The sequence below is a fragment of the Magnolia sinica genome, chromosome 1, assembly GCF_029962835.1.
Source record: "Magnolia sinica isolate HGM2019 chromosome 1, MsV1, whole genome shotgun sequence".
In the NCBI taxonomy this organism is placed as follows: Eukaryota; Viridiplantae; Streptophyta; class Magnoliopsida; order Magnoliales; family Magnoliaceae; genus Magnolia; species Magnolia sinica.
The window spans coordinates 17,614,722-17,637,045 of record NC_080573.1 but is presented as its reverse complement, the minus strand read 5'-3'; the positions used below and the strand labels follow the sequence as shown (position 1 = coordinate 17,637,045).

Here is a 22,324-nt window from a genome sequence, read left to right as displayed (position 1 = left end):
TTACTGATGTTGGTTTGATATTTTAGTTTATCATCATCATCACCACAGCCTTGTCCTAGCTATTTGGATCGACTAGGGTTAATTTTTCAATATAAGGTGTAGAGTACCTTTCAAAATTATCCAGTTCTTATGACCCTAGATTTTCTTTATATTAATTCATGGTTTCTTTCCATGTCCAAGGAGTCCATAGTGCAGCTTGAAGGTAAGAATAGCTTTCCATGAAGCCTGAACTATGCTTGCAGCTCTAAGTGAATAGAATGGTAGTACGTCTCACATTGGAATACAAATACGTTCGGGCACCTCTGGCAAATCCACTGCTGACATTCAGCATGTATGTACATTCTATCCCACTGCGATACAAATTAAACAATAAAAAAAAAAAATGGATGGGATTTTACAATGAAACTTTCGAAGAAAAAAAAAATGCATTGATTGCATGATGGGTTTCTTGATCTGGAAAAACTAATTGGTCTTTCATTTCATTTATAATAGTATTAACAATAGCATTAGTCACTTTGGTGATTATGGTGCATGTTACATGTCCATAGGTTTGAAAGCTGGCTAGGTTCAACCCGACCGACCCGTGACCGACCCGACATTGGGTTGGGCTTGGGTAGGATGTATTGGGTTCGGTCTCGAACCTGGGCTGTACAAACACCAACCCGATAAAACTTGGGTTGGGCTCAGGTTGAGGTCTCAGGTTGCCCGACCCAACCCGAACCAGATCAATATATAAGTTCCTTATAAATTAATTATAATAGAGTGCGGATAGTCTGTGTTGAAGGCACAAGAAATTCCAATGCCTTCGGGTTTCATTGATCCACGTCATTTCCAAATGACTCAAGCTAACAAGATACGCTGGATTTCTCTCTCCCAAATAGATTGCTTGATACACAATATGACTTTTAAAGGAGTAGTTGTCCATATTTTAGCTTATTTGTTTAGAAAAAATATATTCTTTACGATAAATAACTACATATATAATTAATAAAATCATAGGTACAAAAGATAATGTGTATTGAAAATATAATAGACTAATGTAATAACAAAAATATTAGCATATATCCGAGCAACCCGGCCAACCCGACCGAGCCCGCTTGGGTTAGGTTTGGGTTGAGAATTCCCAACCCTAGGTTGGGTTGGGTTGGGTTGGGTTAGGGTTGAGGTATAGGAACCTTGGGTTGGGCTAGGGTTGAGCACCAACCCGACCCAACCCGCCCGACTTTCAACCCTAGTTCCATAGGTTGCACAGATGTAGATGCTGCATGCCTACCATACAAGCCTTGACCAAGTAGTTATGACCTGTCTCATGGATTTGGATGAACTGAGTCAGGGTTTTTTTTTCTTTTTTTTTTTGATAGCTAAGTTGGGCTCGAACTCAAGACCTCAATGTTGAAAAGCACTGTCTACCACAGGTTTATGAGCTTGAACCCCAATTGAGTTGGGCTTATGGAAGTTCCTCACGTATTGGTTGCATGTTTCTGTGAAGGGAAACAGACAGATGATCTTTGGTGCTTTATGCTAACTAGTGACAAGTTTATAGATCATAAAAATACCCTTGCAATGTGGTTGCTTATGCATGATCACATATTCTCATTCTCAGTGATGCTGACTGAAAGCAATGAAAAATCCTTAAATTGTGAGCTTTGAAATCATACTACGGTAGATAAATCATAGATGTAAATCATAACTACATCCTTTCTGTTGCTGCATGGAGTTTAAAGCTCGTTGTAGTAAAAATTTTACTACACCTATAGCTAACCAGTGTTCAATAGGTTTCTAGACTGTGATGTGCACTTGAGATTTGCCACAACTTAATATATTGCACCAACTCAACCACCGCGCACTTTGCAAACAATCATACCAATTGGACCGTCCATATTACATGCCCCATGCAGAATGGAGCATAACCTGAAAATTACAAGCATCGGGCAATCCTAACCATTTGATCTATTGTCATCAGACGGATGCTTAAAACCCAAATGATCGTCAGTCCAAATTCGATATGTGAAATGAGATCATAACAACACAACTCCAGGTGTGCTCCATCAAAATAGGGCCGATAATATTGCACAGTCCAGATTGGTGTGCATGTATGCCAGGATAACTTGTGAAAATGCAATTGGACCGTCCAAATCATGGGCCCTATGGAGAACAGATCATAAGCTGAAAACTACAAGCACCAGCCAATCCTGTCTGATTTATCATTCTCAGATTGATGCTTAAAAACCAAATGATCGCCTATCTAAATTCAAGATGTGAAACAGATGATTAAGATCCCCCAAGCAGTACAAGTCCTTGGCTTTTCTCCAAGCCGAAATTTTGGACAGTCCAGATTAGCGAGCATGTAAGCTATGACGAGTTGTGAAAGCGAATTTGGGCTGTCCAAATCATGGGCCCCATGGAGAACAGAACACAACCTGAAAACTACAAGCATGAGGCAGTCCTAACCATCTGATTGATCAATCATCATTGCATGGTCACTTACAAAGCAAATGATCATCAGCCAAGTTCAATGCGCAGAATGAGATGATCAAGATCTCCCAAACAGCATAACTCCAGGCTTTGATCCAACACAATGTGGCCCTCAATTTTTGACGGCCCAGATCAGTGTGCATTGCTAAAACACACACTCCAATCTAGCCGCCCTTGAATTCGAAAGGAAAGACACGTGAAGTAAAAGAAACAAGAAGAATTCCACACACCATGTGAAGACATCGCCATGGGAAGTAAGAGCAACCGAATGGAGCCCACCGAGAGCAATGATCCTCACACCGTCAAGATTAGGGTTTTGAGTGGGGACAAAGACAGAATTTTCATGGCCGAGGCCGAGCCTGCCTCCATCGCCCTTACCCCAGACCCAGAACCTGCCATCTACAAGCACGGACGAGTGGAAAAGACCGCAGGAAATGCCAACCTCGACGGGCGATGACGAGGCGCCGGCGTCCGGGAGACGGCCGGAGACAGGGGCGAGGCGGAAATTGGGAGGGAGGAGGAGAGAGGCCAGGGGCGTGGGGTAGAATCGGATCTCTTCGATGCCGCCACCGAGCTGGCCGGAGCTGCCCCTGCCCCAGGAGAGGATCTGTAGAGTGGAGGACGGTTGGGTTGGGGTTTGCCAGAGGACGGGCGCAGTAGAGGACGAGGAGGCGGAGGAGATAGAGCGCGCTAGGGGTGCGCAGCGGAAGCGGTGCGCCATGGCTGGGTAATGTGGGTGAAAAGTGTTTGCTTTTTTGACTGGAGGTTGTTGGGTTGGTTTTTCGGACTCGTACTCGGACTCGGACTCGACCAGTATTTGGATCGACTCAACTCGCGATTCGGCGGGTCGACCCGGCATTTCAAAAAAATAGTTTTTTTAATTTTATATTTATTATCATAATATTATATAAACAGTAACAATTGTTTAGATAAATGATTTTTGTTTTAAAAGGAAGAAAAAAAAACTCCAATGTGATACCTAATCCTCCGAAGCATGGTCCACACAATAAATAAACAAGAATAATGTACAACAAGTGGATCCTGTTTGACAAAAAAGGTGAAAAATATTAGACCGCTAGTCTCTTTCAAAATGGAAAGTACTTGGGCATGGTCCATTTATAGAGACCATCACAAAGGTCAATACAACATGTGCCTTAATATAAATATCCATAGTTAAGAAAATAATAGAAATAAGGCAAGGGGTGACATGTACTTCCATACTCTATTTAATAAGTGGAATGTCTGCTCTCTAGTTGGGCAATAACGGTTGAAAAAGAGCAATTGGGACACGAATTAGCTATAGAATCTCGCTACTAAAGTGAGATCACCAAGCTCTATGGGCCCACCATCGTGTATGTGTTATATCCACACCTAGACACAAGTCGAGTTAGCTTTGTCAATTCGTTCTAGTAGACTTGGAAAAGCTCGACTGGCCTCAGTTTGAAATTGGATTCGAAACAAGTTGAGCTGGTTTTTGGAGCTTGAAAAAATTTCGAGCCAAGTTCAATCTTGCCCAAGCTCTGCTCAACACGGATCAAACCTCAACTCGAATTGACTCGGTTATTTTGATATTGATGTTACTCTTTGAGTGTTTGATGAAATTACTTAACAAAGTGTTGTTTCAGGGTGCGTACATTCTCCGCGGGATCAATCGGTGGCAAGGAAAAAAAAAAAAAAAACTTTACCTCATATCTTGGTTTTGATTTTGCTCGCCAAGTGTTTGATGAAATACCTGTAAAAAGTTGTTACTATTTTGCATTATGTGACAAATTGAATATGCATTATATATGTTTGAGAAAATGTCGCACAAGCTTGAACCGGCCCGAGCTGTTGATCAAACCGAGTGGAGTTGGTCAAACAGGCTCGAGGACCGAGCAGAGCCAAGTTCAACCAGGGTTAGCTACTGGCCGAGCTGTGCCAAGCTCGACTCGGTTCAACTCGTGTACAACTCTATCCACACCGTCCATTTAGAGAGATCATTTTAGGGCATGAGCCAAATAATCAGACAGATCCAAAGCTCAAGTGGACCCCACCACAGATAGTGGGGATAATGACGACCACTTAGATTCATCCTATTCATAAGTTAACACAGACATGGACGAAGGAAAAATACAAAATCATCTTGATGGAAAACTAATATGACCCTTGAAGAGATTTTTAATGGTAGTCAGTCAATCCCCACTGTTTTTTGTGGTGGGGTCCACATGAGCTTTGGATGTCTCATTTTTTGCCTTATGTCCAAAAATAATCTCTCCAAATGAATGGATGGTATGAAAACATCACATACATCATGGTAGGGTCCATAGAACTTGGTAATGTCACTTCAGTAGCAAGTTTCGCTACTCACACTATCAATAGCTAATCCATGTACAGGCAATTGCTCATTTTTTAAACCAATATTTTTAAGACCAAAGAGTCCATAAAATGACAACAAAATCCCTCTTCACCATATAAATAAAACTACATAACATGTTGCTTTGAGAGAGATTTGAGCTTCAGAACCAAATAATATCATGGGTTTTTTTCTTTTACACCCACACACACTACAACAGGCACTCGAACGATGACTTTGTGTTGAAACTCTTGTGAGTCTACTGCTGACCCTGACATCATGATTGTTCATCTATTGTGCCTATTGTTGATAGGCCATACTCCATATTGCACTTATAAGATAATCTTGATCATTGAATAGAGTACCTTTGACCGTTGCACATTGATCGATGTTTATATATGTATGTATGTATGTATGTTATGGGGAAAATGTGCCGACCTACCGTCAACAGGCTAGGTCAAGTGTCCCAACAGCAGAGGGTGATAGCCAACGGCCCAAGCACTCTCACCTCTCGACCAACCAAGAGGAAGACCCCATTTCCCAACATCAGGTCGAGCTCGACTGCTGAGCTCGACCTCAGCAGGTATACCAAGCTTGATCCCAGCAAGTATGCCGAGCTCGATCATAGCAAATATGCCAAGCCCGACCTCGGCAAGTATGTTGAGCTTGGCCTCTCATTATCACGTCGAGCTCGACCCCAATGATAGGCCGAGCCCGACCCAACCGACGTTGTTGTTCATTCGCGATCCGCACCTAAGATCGTGGAAACCATCTCCAACATGATTCTCCTCGCCGAAAATCTAGAAAGATCCCCACCGCGCGTAAACTTAGAATCCTACTAGGATTCTGTTTCCGCCATGTAACGACTCTCAATTTTCATCGTAAATTTAAACTTAGAAATAGGAATGACCACCTCCACTCAGAGCTAACTAAAAACCTCCGAGCACAACCCTCTGCAAGAATAGAACCAGATTGATCTTCAGTTCAGAACAGTTAATAAACCTAGTACGAGGAACGTATGGCTCGGATTTCACCCACTAATAATCAAAACCCACGATAACCTATAAATAGGGACCTTAAGCTCTTAAATACTTAACCACCGAAACCCACCAATTTTAATCTGCAGCCCTTAGAAGACCTTCTAAGGAAAATGAACAGTGTTGATCGGCATAGATGGCGACACGGACCACACATCTAACTTGTGCATGTGCACAGATGGTGGGCACATGATGCACACGAGACCACCAGGTCGGGTCAAAGGAGCTTTGACCCGACGAAAAACGAAAATCTAAGATCTTCATTTAAAACCCCTGCCCAACGCTGATTCAAACAGGGTCGTCCGTTTGACGATGCAAACGGCCATCCTTCCGAATATAGAAGTTTGATCCAGACCGTCCATCCAACTTGTTAGGTCCCACCGACCACAACCATGTGGTGATTTCAAATTGAGAGTCGTCCGTGCTGCCTCTATCCGCAACCCAAGGAGCAACGTTAGAGAATGACACTAACAGGGACAATAGATCCACGTCTGCCACATCTCTAACCAATCTGACCGTTAGAAACCGCCAGAAGGCAGCCACGTACGCGGAGAGATCCCAGTCAGACCTACTACTTTCCAAAAACACAACCCTACTCGCCGGAACGCAGAAGAATCTTTCCCTATTAGGGAAAAGTGATCTCAGTCGATCGTTGGCTTCTGGAAGTTTCTTCCGAGCTGATCTGGGTCGTTCGTGTTAGGGCAGTTCAAAATCTCATAGCAACGTCGAGATTTTGACGAGACACCGAGTGGACACGTGACACCGTCTCTCCCGGATCAATGTGGTAATCATTGGCTATTACACACCATCGGGTGGGCCACGTTGACCTCCTGGACACCATCCAACCCTCCTAAACGCATCAGATCAATGGATGAACCGTCCATGGCAAGAATGCCATGATCAGCAAATCACCTTCTCCGATCCGATTGAAAAACCGCATTAGGTAGATGTGGTCCTCTTCCAAATACGAGTCATCTGTTTTGTGGCCCAACCTTTCTAATACCTATCCGAACTCAGATTGAATGCTCATGCACACAATCAATGTTATGAGAGACCCTAATGGCGAGTGTTCTCGCCTGCTCTGTTTTAACCACATGCAACTCTTGGGGATTAGCGGTGGAAAGGTCCAAAAATAGGGATGGCTATAAGTAGCCGCGTGTTAGGGCGACTCCCAAGGAAAAGCTAGAGAAGAATTAAAGAAAGAGATAGAATAGAGAAAGAGAGAGAGAGCGAGAGGGTGCCGCTGGGGTGAGTTGCAGGTGGTGTTGCAACCCGACTCAGTTGGGTCGTTTGTTTACTGAGGAGGGAATAGAAAGAGAGGCAGAGCAGAGAGAGAGAAGTGAGATTGAGAGAGAAGGTGATGGAATAGAGAGAAAAGAGAGGTGATAGAAAGAGAGGAAGCAGAAGAGCCTGAGCAGCTGCTGGAACCGGTTTTCAACCGCTGTTCAGCTCGTTCTGAGTCTGCCGAGTCGCACTTCAAATCAACATCCAGTTGCATCATTTGTTGGTGAAGTCAGTCGTCCCAAGCCTTCCGTCAACAACCGAGAATTGTCCCGAATTAGGTAATCATCATCGCTCCTTCCTCTGCTACTGATGAACTCCTCTGTTTGGGCTTACTATGCTTTCGTCGCCTCAACTCAGTTACGAGTTGGGTGACTCAGCACCATCTCAGCGTGAAAATCCTGATCTACCTTCATGGCAGTGGTCGATTTTCCTAGAGCTGGGACCGGCACTACAAGTCAAGCCTTGGTTCGCCAGCAACAGGGTGTGGAAGTGCCATTTGCACTTGAGTTACTACTGAGTCAACGACTCAGGTACGGTGTAGGGAAATAGATCCCGACTCAGTTGGGCCTGGGGAGCTAATCGCCTTGGTCAACCTGAAACACAGTCAAGGGCAATCGAAGTTTGCCCGATTTGGGGCTAACCCAACCGGTTTCCCCAACTGAGCCAACTCACTGCTCAATAACTGGCTGACTCGGTTAGTTTCCCGACTAAGTCAAGCCGACTCCAATCATCTGGAGATGATTTGAGTAGCATGGCATTCTAAGGATTAGCAGCCTAACCTTGATGATGGTAGATTCCTTAAAACTAACTTCTCTAATCGTTAGTTGAAACCCCATCTAAGTAATCTCAGTCATGACTCACTGGAATTTTGAAATGCCCCATCCAGGTACTATTTGCAACTGATATCCTTGAAGGATACTTTACTTCAGTCAATCTCAAATCAAGTAAGTGAAGGCAATCTTAAATTATCTATAATCCATGCCTAAGCTAGAATGGAGTTTGATTTACATTCCTTGGTTTAGGAACTCATATACCCACCTCATAAGAAGGCCCAAGTTAAGAAGAACGTTCTCTCTAGGTGAGGGATATCCCACATGGCTTCTTCGTTTCATGACATCCTAAGATGGTTTAAGTTTGCTTGCATGAAGACCTTGTGATTTTGAAGATGTTGATTATTATGTAGAATTGTTTTGGTTGCTCTATCCCTTCTTATAAGAATCATATTACACCTTCCATGCCACCCTGAGATCACTCCTGCAGGTGGTTATTCTTACTAGTTACATTACGAGGTAGGAAGCTTATTCCCATTTAAATGGTTAGTTATTCTATATATGCTAGAGTGGTTTAAACTTGAATCTATTATTGACCTTTAACGATACAACTAAATGATTTGGCTCTCCTTTTCTAGTTGGTTGTGTGGAATATGAATTAAAGTACAAATTTCTATTACCCATGCCCTATGTGAAGTAGCTGAATGATTAGTATTTAATTCTTGTATTTGCCAAGTTATTCCATCAATTGCTCACATTAGGGACATGTCTCTACTTGATCATGATAAAGACATGGATGCCTTGATCCATCCTATTCCACATGTTGTACGTTGTAAACTAAGTGTGGAATGACGCCCTTATTAAAATATGGGATGAACTTGTCACAATCCTCTTACACTTGGCATATTATGTTGGTGGGACCTCATCTAGTCCTTGGAGGAGTAGATGGAATTACATTGAGCTCTTGTGTGGATAATTGATATTTCATTAAAGGACTGCTAGCTTTGACCATGTTTATGGAAGATATCTTGTTAGTAGAGTTTGAGCATCATGATACATAAAATCCACGCATGACATATAAGTTTTTCTGAGGGCATACATGTAAGCCACACTCTGATTGATTTACTGGAAGTTTTATCATTCCATTTGAATTCACAGAAAATGTGCATTAGGGTCACTTTGGGCACTCTCCCCTTTTCATGAGGCTTTTCCGGGATTAGACACTCCTCGGGCGTACCCCGTGTATTTTTCCAAGAGTTAGGATATCCTTAGGCGCTCTCACTTGCATGGTCTTTTTCAGGTAGTTTACCTACCGTGGGCGACCATTTATTTTGACAGCTGGATTTGCATCCCCATATCTGTGACTTGAGCACGCATTCATACATCCATGTACTTGCATTTAAATTCACATTATCTTCCATAGGATCGAATATGATTTATTTAAACTGTTTTGGAATGATGTGTTATGCATGAATCCTTGGGGGAAATTTCCACTGAGTTTTCACTCTCTCAATCGTGCGGTTGCACCAAATAGACACAAGTATGATAGAGGAAGATGGCGTTTATGATGGGACCCCTGGTGTAGCTGATGAGAAGTATGGAGAGGAGGGACAGTATGCTGATACGATTGAGCCGGTGGAGCTCAACTGATGTTATAGGATTTATCTGCTTTCTTGTTTTTAGACATTATCTTCATGTTGCTTATTTGAATTTATAATTAAAAATCCCCTGCTGTGGGATCTTGCTTTACTTCTTACTTTTATTCACATATGTTGAACTCCTTTTATTAGTTTATACAGCGGTTATATCTCAATGTTATGAGATGTGTTGGCAATTAGATGAACGATAGTTTTATTTCATGATGTAACCCTTGGGTTCTCGTACACGAGCGATCGTCATCAGGTTATGAGAATCAAGGTGTTACACACCAAAACAGGGACGATCGCACCCTACGCCACCGCCTCTTCCCATCTATAAATAAGAAAATCTCCAGAGGGGAGAGGTACGCACAGTCTCTAGCCCTAACCCTTATACGCTCAACTAGATATAGATTCTTAACTTCGCCATCGGAGGGTCCCCGACACACGAGTTAGGGTCTTCTTTGTTTGTTCTTTGTGGAGGTTCACGAGCCAAGGGAAGGTCAACCAAATTCTTGCATCAACAATATATATATGCAGTCCTCAACAGCCATCAGATTAGAAGCTAGCGCTAAATGAATGAGAGGTCTCAGTTACTATTTCACATTTTACATGTGAGATCCATGTAATAAGCAAGCCAGCTTAACCATTGGGCAAAGGGATTTTAAACCAGCCTGATTATTAGGCCAACAAAGATGCTGGAATCAACCTAATGAATGGGTCAGAAGTTGCTCATGTAAGCTGCATTGAAATTCTTAAGAGGCAAGTGCCAAAAAAATCAAAGATAACAAGGGCATTTCAATCCCATGTGACAATATACTGTTTTTGAAAGATGGAACGGCTCTGCATTTGCCATGCACACATGGCCCACCTGATGACTAACATTATTTTCACACCCAAAATACACGATAAGGCCTGCAGATGAATTGTCTGGATCTGACCCACAGGTGCCACGTTCCATTGAAACTCATGACTTAGTTGAAGTAGGGCTCAAGAAACATTTGGGATCCAACCGCCATGGGCTTCCACAAGGCCTTTCAGGAAACACTCTACACACGTGTTATCATAGGTTGATCCAGCCATCCGTGGCGACTATCTACAACATTACAAAATAAGAATTGTATACCACTAATTTTTTGGTGTGTGCTACCTACCCTTCTCACTTGTTTTAATCAATCTATATATTACATGGCCCCGTATAATAACGAGATGTTATGTTGTAGAAATTAAGCCCTATCTAACCATCAAGTAGGTCACATTATAGAAATTAATTGACAATTACATAAAAAATAAATTTAAAAGTAAAAATTAAAAAATTAAATTCACATTGTGATGGATAGAATGGTATGATTTTTTGGCATTCTACTTTTACCGTTGGGTGGCTTGGTTGGATGGGTTGGATAGTGTATACACATCATTCCATGTATACAAATATTTTTTGTCATTTATTAGAATAACCATTTTGCATCGAAGGCAAATTCTGTTAATTTATTATGAACTGAGGGTATTACACCGGGCAGAAATGGAGTGAGGAGGAGATGGAAAACAAAAATGAAAAAGAAATTTAGGGCCATTTGGGAGCTTAGATTTTGAATGTAGTGGAATTCAAATCACAATTACATTGAAATCAAGGTGATTTCAAATTCTCATTTGTGTTTGGTTGAAACGCACTAGATTCCAAATCTTTGGTTTGCAACCTTATATTTATTGTATTTTGTTTCAAAATAAACATTAAATTTTAAATTTCAAATTTTTCAGTTTCCCTCCACATTTGAAAATTTGGTGATTTTGGGTTGTGGGTTTTGTCACACATCGGATTTACTAAAGGAAAACATCTTGTATATAAGATAGACTTTTTGTCTTGGGGGCTTGAGCCTCATTTAGGGGGTATGTGAATTTGGTCCTGTGCGGGGTATGCCAATAGCTCTAATATATGTCATTGACCACACACGCGCACGTGCACCGAGCCGAGCCATGTCGAGCCGAGTCCGTGTGCGCATGCACGATGCGACGCGACGGGCTGGGTGCGGGTGTGAGTGCGAGTGTGAGTGTACTCGCGTGGGTGTGTGTGTATGGGTATCGTAACAGTAAATGTCTGTTCTGGTTGGTCGCACCTGTTGGGTTTGAACCCAACGGACCTAACCCTTTCAAAAAGATCCTTATGCATCACTTCGGAGTCTATATAAAGACTTCCAATTCATATTTGAACATACAAAAATCCTTTCTCCTCTCCTCTTATAAAACTTTTCTGTTCTTCTAGTTTTGGTTTAAGAACTTGGTTGAGTTTGTTGCTGAGTCAACTCAGCACCTTCGGGTTAAACTGCAAGTAGTTCTAGCCCGCGTACAGTGAGTGCACCGCTAAGACCGGGTCATAGTCGTTGTATCCTGGAGGTCGATTGCTCTGGAAACCTGTTGCACTTGGGACGCTGTCCAAGGAGAGCAAATTCGATTTCAAGCCGAGTAACTCACGTCACACCTCGACTCAATTCAATAAGTCCTCTTTCTCAAATTTTATTTTCTTTTTTGGTTCTTGATTTTTAATAGTCTACTTAATTCAACCAAATATTTCAACAATATTAAATTCGAATTGTTGAATTACATAGATTATGGCTACCGTAACAATAAATGCTTCTGCCAAGTTAGCCAAAATCGAACCATTCACTGGACAATGCTTTAAATGGTGGAAACAGAAACTGATGTTCGCACTAACCACCATTAAAGTTCCATACATATTGTCTGAATCATTTACTATAGATCCAGTAAATCAAACTGAAGTAGCAAATGAAAATAATTGTAAAAATTATGTTCTGAATTCTTTGTCCAATGAACTATATGATGTGTATGTTTCTTACGAGTCTGCTAAAGACATGTGTACTGTTTTAAAAAAAATAAGTACATTTTGGAAGATGCAGGCACTAAGAAATATGCAATCGCTAATTTCCTTCATTATAAAATGACAGACGATAAACTTATCACTAATCGGATTCATGATTTTCAAAATCTAGTTCATGAACTGTCGACTGAAGGAATTAAGCTAGATGAAGCGTTTCTTCCAAGAGCACTGATAGAAAAGCTACCACTCTCCTGGAAAGAATATAAGAATAAAATAAAACATAAAAAGAACGGTGTTTCTTTATAAACTACTATCGCACACATACAAATAGAGGAGGCTAGTAGAATCAGAAACCAAAAAGGAAATGGAAATGAGATAGATTCAAAGGTGAATCCTTTGGAATCAAGTCGGGAAAATAATAATAAGAAAAAGAGCAAATGTCTTCACTGTGGCAAACCTGGACATTATACAAATGAATGTAGGCTTAAAAAGAAGAAAACAAACAATCAATTCAAGAAAAATGAAAATTGTTACAACTGTAAAAAGCCTATGCATCACATTAAAACCTAAAGGCTTAAGAAAAACAAAGATAAGCCGCAGGCTAATCTTACAAAAACAGACAATGAGTCTGACATGGCAGTAGCTATGGCGTTAGAAGTCTTCCTTATAAATAATTCGGAATAGGTATTAGACACTGGTGCAACTAGGCAAGTGTGCAAGGGAATGAGTATTAGACACTAGTGCAACTAGGTACGTGTGTAAGGATTGCAGCATATTTACCTCCTACCAAGTATCAGGAGATGATGAATATGTGTTCATGGGTAATACTAGAACATCTCCAGCTATAGGGAAAGGGAAGGTACTTCTGAAACTCACTTCTGAAAGACTCTTTTATTGAATGATGTCTTACATATGCCTGACATTATAAGAAACTTGGTTTCTGGTTCGCTCCTCAATAAGGCTGGTGTCAAGTTAGTATTTGATTTAGATATGCTTGTAATGACTAAGAATGAAACTTTTGTTGATAAAGGATACTGAAATGATGGTTTATTCATTATAAATGTATCAAATGATAATAATACTAAGACATCCAATTCTGTTTATATCGTTGAACCATTTTATATATGTCATAGTAGATTAGGTCATGTGAATGTAGTATCTTTAAAGAAAATGAAAAGATTAGGTTTATTGCTTAATATATCTAATGAAGAATTCGATAAATGTGAAACATACATAGAATTAAAATTCATTAGAAAACCCTTTAAACGAATAAAACATTCCTCTGTTCTATTAGAGTTAATACATAGTGACTTAGGTGATTTTAGAAATCACATGTCTAAAGGTGGAAAAAAATATTACATAACTTTTGTAGATGACTATTCTAAGTTCATTAGAGTCTATCTGTTAAGGAACAAAGATGAAGCTTTAGATGTTTTTTTATAAATATAAAATTGAAGTTGAAAATTAATTAAATATAAAAATTAAAAGACTTAGAACAGATATATGAGATGAATATAAATCTTCTCAATTTAGAGAATTGTATGAAAAGAATAGAATAGTTCACGAAACTACAGCTCCTTATACACCAGAACAAAACGAAATAGCAGAACGTAAGAATAGAACTCTTAAGAAGATGATGAATGCTATGTTAAATAGTTTAAGCTTACCCTCAAATATGTAGGGAGAATCAATTCTATCATCTTGTTATATCCTAAATAGGATTCCTTTTAAATCTTCTGAACAAGCCTCTTATAAAATTTGAAAGAACCATGTTCTTAGTTATAAATATATTAAAGTGTGGGGGTGTCTTGCTAAAGTAAGATTACATGAAACTAAGAAAAAAATTAGGCCTTAAAACGCCGATTGTGTATTTATAGGGTATGCACAAAATATTGTAGCCTTCAGGTTTCTAGTTTTAAAGACTAAGGATAATATTCTATACCCTAATACAATTATAGAAGCTAGGGATGCTGAGTTCTTTGAGAACATATTCTCTATGAAATGTAAATCTATAGGAATAGAGGAAGTTAATAAATCAAATATTACGTTTACTAGTAAAAGTGCTTGCGAGCAGGTAGTAGAAAAAATACAATCAAGAAAAAGTACTAGAGTTAGAAGATAAACTAACCTAAGAGATAGTTTTTTCACCTAAGAGAGTTAGAAGAGAAACTAACCTAAGAGATAGTACTTGAGTTAGAAGAGAAACTAACCTAAAGTTAGAAGTACTAGAGTTAGTTTTTTCACCTAAAAGTACTAGAGTTAGAATAGAAACTAACCTAAGAAATAGTTTTTTCACCTTCTTAGTAGAAGAGAATTATACAACTTATATAGAAGCGATTAACTCTCCAGATGCAACCTTTTGGAAAAAAGCAATAAGTGATGAGTTGGAATACAGTATATCTAATAATACTTGGGAACTTGTAGACCTATTACATGGAAACAAACTAATAAGCTGTAAATGGATATTTAGAAAGGAACTAAAACCAGATGGAACTATTGATAAGTTTAAGGCTAAGCTGGTAGCAAAAGACTTGATACAAAAGAAATGAACAGATTATTTTGATACATACTCTCTTGTAACTAGGATTACAACTATTAGGGTCTTAATAACGATAGCTTCCATATACAAACTGGTGATACACCAGATGGACGTTAAGACAACTTTTTTAAATGGAGACTTAGAAGAAGAAATATATATGGAGCAACCTGAGGGTTATAAGATATTAGGTAAAGAAAATAAATTATGTAGATTAATTAAATCACTATATGATCTAAAATAGACTCCTAAACAATGGCATGAAAATTTTTATGGTGTTTTAAAACCAAATGGTTATCATATAAATGATGTAGATAGATGTGTATATAGTAAAATTTTTAAAAATGATTATGTTATTATATGTCTTTATGTTGGTGACATGCTTATTTTTGAAACTAATATTAAATTAGTTGTTGAGACTAAGAAATTCTTGTCATCCAAATTTGACATGAAAGACTTAGGAGAAGCTAGTGTAATATTGGGTATTGAAATAACCAGGAAAGATGGTGTTATTGTATTATCACAATCTCATTACATTAAGAAATTACTGAGAAAGTTTAACCATTTTGACTGCTTACCTGTCAATACACCTTATGATTACAGTGCGACTCTCATGAAGAATACATATAGTAGTATGTTTCAATTGGAGTATTCCAGAATAATTGGTAGCCTCATGTATCTAACAAACTGCAATAGACCAGACATAGCTTTTGCAGTATGAAGGCTAAGTAAATATACACATAACCCTGGAAAAGAGCATTGGAATGTTTTGTGTAGGATTTTGAAATACCTAAAAGGTAGTATAGCCTATGGTTTACATTATAATGGTTATCATAATATATTAGAATGATACAGTGATGCTAACTGGATCAGTGATTTAGATGAAACAAAATCCACTAGTGGATACGTCTTCACTTTGGGTGGAGGAGTAGTCTTTTGAAAATCTATCAAGCAGACATGTATCGCTCGGTCAATCATGAAATCTGAGTTTATTGCCTTAGAAAAGGCTAGATTAGAAGTCGAGTGGCTTAGAAATCTCTTAGCTGATATACCATTATGGATAAAACATGTATCGGCTGTATCTATTTATTGTGATTGTCAAGCAGCTATAGCAAAAGCAAAGAGTAAAATATATAATGGAAAGAGCAGGTATATTAGACTCAGATACAACATAATGAAACACGTATTGTGTAATGGAGTCATATCTATTAAATTTGTGAGGTCAGAATTTGTGAGGTCAGAAAAGAATCTGGCAGATCTTCTAACCAAATGACTATCTAAAAGCTTAGTCAATGATACATCGAAGGGAATAGGGCTAAGCCTAATATATGAGTTGCTAGTGTCGGCAACCCATCCTATATAAGTGGAGATCCCATGAGATAGGTTCAATGGGTAAACAATAAGACATGTGGTAGACGATTGCACTGAGTTATATGAGCCCCTTCTATGGTGTACAGTGCGAGTAACAATGTAGAAGGATGAGTTTTAGAACTCTTAATGAATCTATAACCATATATTTGATGGTATATACAGTTGTTGCATACACTTGATGGAATTCACCTATATGGGTGTGGAGGTGGAGGCCATTTCCTATGAGAATCTAGGCGAATTCTCTAAAGTACATATGAAATTCAAGTAATGGTGTATGACCGAAAAACACCAAACCGCAGAATCACTTACAGAGGAAGAGTTGTGTGAGTGGCATATATTTGCGATTTACACTAAAATGATTCAAGTTCAAAACTAAGGTATCACATGATTCCTGTAAACATGTCTTGCTTACTCTAATGTCGGTTCAAGTTTATGGTGACACTGACACCATTGCACAACTATTACACTTTGACTCGAAAGACTTTTTATTTTAAAACATGTGCGAGATTGTTGTATTTTATTTCAAAATAAACATTAAAATTTGATTTTTAAATTTTTCGATTTCCCTCCACATTTGAAATTTTAGTGCTTTTGGGTTGTGGGTTTTGTCCCACATCGGATTTACTAAAGAAAAACATCTTGTATATAAGATAGACTTTTTGCCTTGGGGCTTGAGCACCATTCAGGGGGCATGTGAATTTGGTCTTGTGTGTGTGTAGGAGGGGGGTGCTATGCCAATAGCTCTAATCTATGTCATTGACCACACATGCACGTGCGTGCCGAGCCGAGCCCGTGTCCGTGTGCGTGTGCGAGACGGGACGGGCTAGGCTAGGCGTGGGCGCGGGTGTGGGTGCGAGTGTACTGGCATGGGTGTATGTGTATGAGTACTCGCGAGACTTTATTTGCGAGAATATACTCACACTTGCGCCTTTTTATTTTAAAACAAAGAGTTATATCCGTTCCGATTGGTCGCACCTGTTGGGTTTAAACCCAACGGACCTAACCCTTTCAAAAGGATACTTATGCATCAATTCGGAGTCTATATTCATATTTGAACATACGAAAATCCTTTCTCCTCTTCTCTTATAAATCTCTCTCTTTTCTTCTAGTTTTGGTTTAAGAATTTTGCTGAGTTTGTTGCTGAGTCAACTCAGAACTTTTGGGTTCAACTGCAATTAGTTCGAGCTCATGTACAATATGTGCACCGCTAGGACCGGGTCATAGTCGTTGTATCCTGGAGGTCGATTGCTCTGGAAACCTGTTGCACTTGGGACGCTGTCCAAGGGGAGCAAATTCGATTTCAAGCCGAGTGACTCACGTCACGCCTCAATTCAATTCAATAAGTCCTCTTTTTCAAAATTTATTTTCTTTTTTGGTTTTAGATTTTTAATAGTCTATTTAATTTAACCAAATATTCCAACAATATTTGGAGGGCATTGGATTTCTTTGGTACATTCACAGGACTTAGATTCGATTAACTAAATTAGCTTTTATAACCCAAATTAATATACGTGTGTAGTATTTGATAGAATGATTGTAATAAGCTCATTAAAATATATATTTTGGCCAAAAAAAGAGAAAATTTTGAGTCTTGAGTGAGACACATTTGTTACGTGTGTGATTCTCCTACATTTCAAAAAGTGGCAAAAAAGACATTTCCTTTGAACTACGGATTTCAAAACACACCATAATGAAATATTTGAAATACATCCAATTCCATATACCTCCAAATTCAAAGCCATCAAATGCAAAAGGCAACTACTTAGATTTGAAATACACTAATTTACTACCAAATCCAAGGTGCTAAACTGGGTGTTATAAGGAGATAAGAAAAAAAAGAATGGCAGATGAAAGGATATGGTGACACCTAGAGGTGTACATGAACCGAACTAGTTCGGTTATCTCGCTCGACTCGACTCGAAAAAGCTCAATTCAACTCAGTTTGAAGCTGAGTTTGAGCCAAGTTGAGCTGATTTTTTGAGCTCGAAAATGAGTTCGAGCAGAGTTCGAGCTGGCCCCAGCTCGACTCGACTCGGATCGAACCCATCTCGAATCGAACTCGGATCAAACCAGTTCGGTGACTCGGTTACTTTGATATTGATGTTGCTCACCAAGCGTTTGATATGAAACCAACACCCTTTTTTTTCTTGAGTTTTATGTTTCTTAGAAGGTGTTTGATAAAATACCTGTAAAACCATTGCTGCTCTCTCAAATATAGTGAAATTTTGAAGGTGCAGTCCAGGTGTTTGTGAAAATGCTGCAATGGTGAAGTAGATTGCGTAAATAAGGTCGGTGACCAACCTTGTTGCTCGGTTGGCTATTATAAAAGGACAAGAAGGAGAGAACTTAAAGCCATCTGGGGACATGCGAAGCCAAGAAGAAAGAGAGAGAGAGAGAGAGAGAGAGAGAGAGAGAGAGAGAGATTATGGGATTCTATTCTTGTTGTTTTATGTGTTATGGCCCACTTGAGTTCCCAACCTTCTAATATATGAGTTGATGTCTTAAAATGACCCGAGATGATAGATGTGTTTAACGAGGGTCACGCAATTATCAAGATAGGTTATATAGAGCCTTTGTCACACGGGCTTCCAAAGTAGGCACTTCATCTATGCTATATCTACACACACACACACACACACACACACACACACACAAACAGGAGAGGTCGTTGTGGGTTACCCCTGTAAAAAGAAATGGTTTGGTTTAAGATGATGACATCTTATAATGTAAATGTTGAATTGATAATTTCTTAAGACTAATGCTTTTCACAATCGCTTTACCCTCTAAGCCTAAGTTCACTAATAATGAGAGCAAAGATCTTAAAAAACTAGCTCTTAAGTGAAAACACGTACATGACTACAAACCTAGCCATGTGGGGCATGACTAACTTAGTGTGGTTGAAATCCACACCACCCATTGGGCATAGTTGAGGTGAGAAATCCTAGCACTAAAATGGTCAAAATTGTGTGTGGCGTGTGTATGCTAGCCAAGCTACTCATTCAACATATCACACCGTGATGAATGGATTCTCATAAAATCGGGACATTCCAAGATTAATGGAGGCCAGAATACGTGAATTTGGAAATCTTATGCATGATTTTATACTACTCCTATGACTTACCTAAGTCTTAAATTGGACTGATTTTTCAGATCCATGGTGAAAATGTTGCATCAAACCTAATGTACGTGTGCATCCTATGCACATTTTCCCCCACTTGGTAATCGATTAGTTGCACTCCTTCCATTTGACTAGTCTACACATAGTCAAGCTAGCGCTATCCTTGTACTAAGGACATGGTTCACCATATTTGGTGACTTATCCTCTGTATCATGCATGCAACTAAGGCCATTTGGGGTTGGGTCAAGGGTCAATCCACGCTCAACCTAACCTAAATAGGACCCAACTTGTAGCCGATCCAACCTGAAGTCCTCACACGACCCACCTAACCCACCCCAACCCAAATAGATGCCGTTATTCCCAACATGACCTAACCCGGCCAGCATTTATTCAACCCAAACCTGACTTGATTCAAATTGAGTTGGTGTGTTTCGAATCAAACCTGCCATGACCCGAAATTCGAGTACTGAGCGTGCATCCCAAACTCAAATTTTGAGGCACTTGTACCCTAAGTATACTTAATCCATCTAATATATTTACGTAGAGACATTAATTTGATATTGTTAACTTAGAATTTAAGTTCCATACAAACACAATCACATATCATATAACCCAAAAACCAATTTTAATTCAAATCAATTATTGAGAATTCATATAAGGACCCACCAATTTGGGATCTTATTCACATGTCTAAAATTAATAATTAAGTCAAATAATCGTAATATTATATCTAATGCCTAAAATCATAAAATTAGCGTCATCATCTCAAGCATGACGAAACAAATCATAACTAATTGCAAGAATAATAAGTGAGAATTAAGATAAATAATTAATATCGGTCCAAAGCAGCCAATTCTACTTTCGTCAAGTAAGGGCACGTGTCCCGTGGATCATTCACTGCCTCGGTTGCATCTTCCTGTTCTTATGCAAAAGGTTCAGCCTAATTTATATCTGTACAATTTTTCATCAATAGAGAATAAGTTGGGCAAGCATAATGAGCATTTCTAACATGGTTTGCTGCATTAAAATTAAAATAGAACAACACATAAATAGTCATTCAAACAATGTAAATGCATAGAATGGATGTATCCATCCGCGTCATCCAAATGCGTAAATGTATAAATGCTTTAAGTGAGAAAATCGTCCACATGCTTGAGTTAGATGACCATCAACCCACATATGCTGCTTTACAAGCATCTACTAGTTTCGTGGGCATGGGCAAGGCCCGCATCCACCCATTGGGCAGGCTTCAACTAGTATGGTAGGCATAGGCAAGGCCTGCATTTATAGATATCCTTGAGAAAGACGCACATAGTGTTCATGTAAGAGATGAATGTTCGATTATAATAACATAGTTATAAGCAAATGGATCACACACATATCAAATAGATATGATAGCTTAGAGACAACATAAATTACATATGAACTTATGAAATCAGTACCAGATAAATCTCAACTATAATGAATCAAATCATAAGTTCAACAAATATTAAATTAAATAGTTTCTACTTATTCAAACAAACGAACATTAGAACATAATCATATTAGATATAACAGATACATCAAGCTACTTTAATCCTAATGAAGAGGAAACTAGTTAGGATCACTTACTTGTACTCAGTGATAGTGATTTCGTATAATACTCAAATTAGAACTAATTATAAATCCCTAATACAATCATATAAATAAAATCATTTGTTGATCATATTAATTTGTATAGTGGGCCCACCTTTGATTGACCAACTTTCCAAATTGGGGTCCACACGAAGGATTATACATTGTCCAATTATACTCCTTCACACCCAACCCTTAACACAGGGTTTATGATCGCCACCACCTAATGTGGGATCCACTTGATCATATCAAAGTAGTTGCCCTCCAGCCATTGACATTTAAACGATATGGACATAATTTGGTCTTGTCAATCGAATCAACTCAATTTGAAAGTTAAATCGATAATTGTTAGACTTGATTCGGTTCTTGATGAACCAAATTCAAAAGTTGGAAATTTTCCTTAATTTCATTTTTAGAGTTCAATTACGTATGTTGGACAGATCCAAATCAATCATTGATCCTCTCTTGATTAATTAAGAGAGAGGTCCATTAATTAGCATGATTTGAACCATTCATGGTCCACATCATTCACAAGTACATGATTGGATAATAATTAATGTCTGATCAGTGTGGCCCACCAGATGGTCGTATTGATATGATATTCTGGATATCGTTGTAGTTTGATCCTAGAATTTGGATAAACTATCTAGATCGGATCTCACATGTCCGATGACCCGACATAGTATACCATACATGAGTTACCTATAATGTCCATCTGAACAGTGTGGCCCATCCGATGATTGGATTAATCTGATATTCAAGGTCCTAGCATATTTTGAGCCTGAGAATCAAATGATCTGAGTATATCCAAACCTATGCATCAAGATATCCCAACACGATTCTCTGTGCCAAGTCGCAAAAACACTTACGCAGAGGATTGTGTCTTTTTATTGGATATTCCAGTTACATTAATACAATGAACGTACTGTTTATCCAAACTGTTCATTGTGTAGATTTAATAGAAATAAATTACCAAAAATAAATGAAAGAATAATCAGATTACTGTCGATCAATATGGTTCACCAAATGATCAGATAAGCATGATCATTGAGGTCTTTGCATATTTCAATCTTGAAAAATAGATGGATTGTACAAATCAAAAATTTTACAATCATACGGCTAGAAACAATTCCCTGCATAAAAAGTTAGAAGCCATGTGTAGAGATTTGACTCTTTCTACATAAATTCTATAGATGCACACGATGGACGCATGGCTAATCTAAGCCGACCATTGTGTATATTTGTACGAATTTACTTAAATGATAAGAACATGAAATAAGATGAATCCATCACTAGCCTGAATCAATCGAGGCTTAG

The 22,324-nt window shown here is 38.9% G+C and overlaps 1 protein-coding gene across 3 annotated transcripts in view; it reads right to left on the bottom strand.

Moving 5' to 3' along the window:
* The window catches only part of LOC131241408 (RCC1 domain-containing protein RUG3, mitochondrial), a 32,712-nt gene extending 29,479 nt beyond the window's left edge, over nucleotides 1-3,233 (bottom strand). Inside the window, exons 1-2 of one of the 3 annotated variants that reach the window (XM_058240218.1) lie at nucleotides 2,706-2,828; nucleotides 275-350 (exon numbers count right to left, since the gene is read on the bottom strand). In XM_058240218.1, the coding sequence (XP_058096201.1) occupies nucleotides 275-350; nucleotides 2,706-2,708 (79 nt within the window). In that variant the 5' untranslated portion in view covers nucleotides 2,709-2,828. Of the gene's footprint in view, nucleotides 1-274; nucleotides 351-2,705 lie in introns of all 3 variants that reach the window. The other 2 variants (XM_058240213.1, XM_058240221.1) reach the window with 2 other exon arrangements.
* Nucleotides 3,234-22,324: the final 19,091 nt, after the last annotated feature.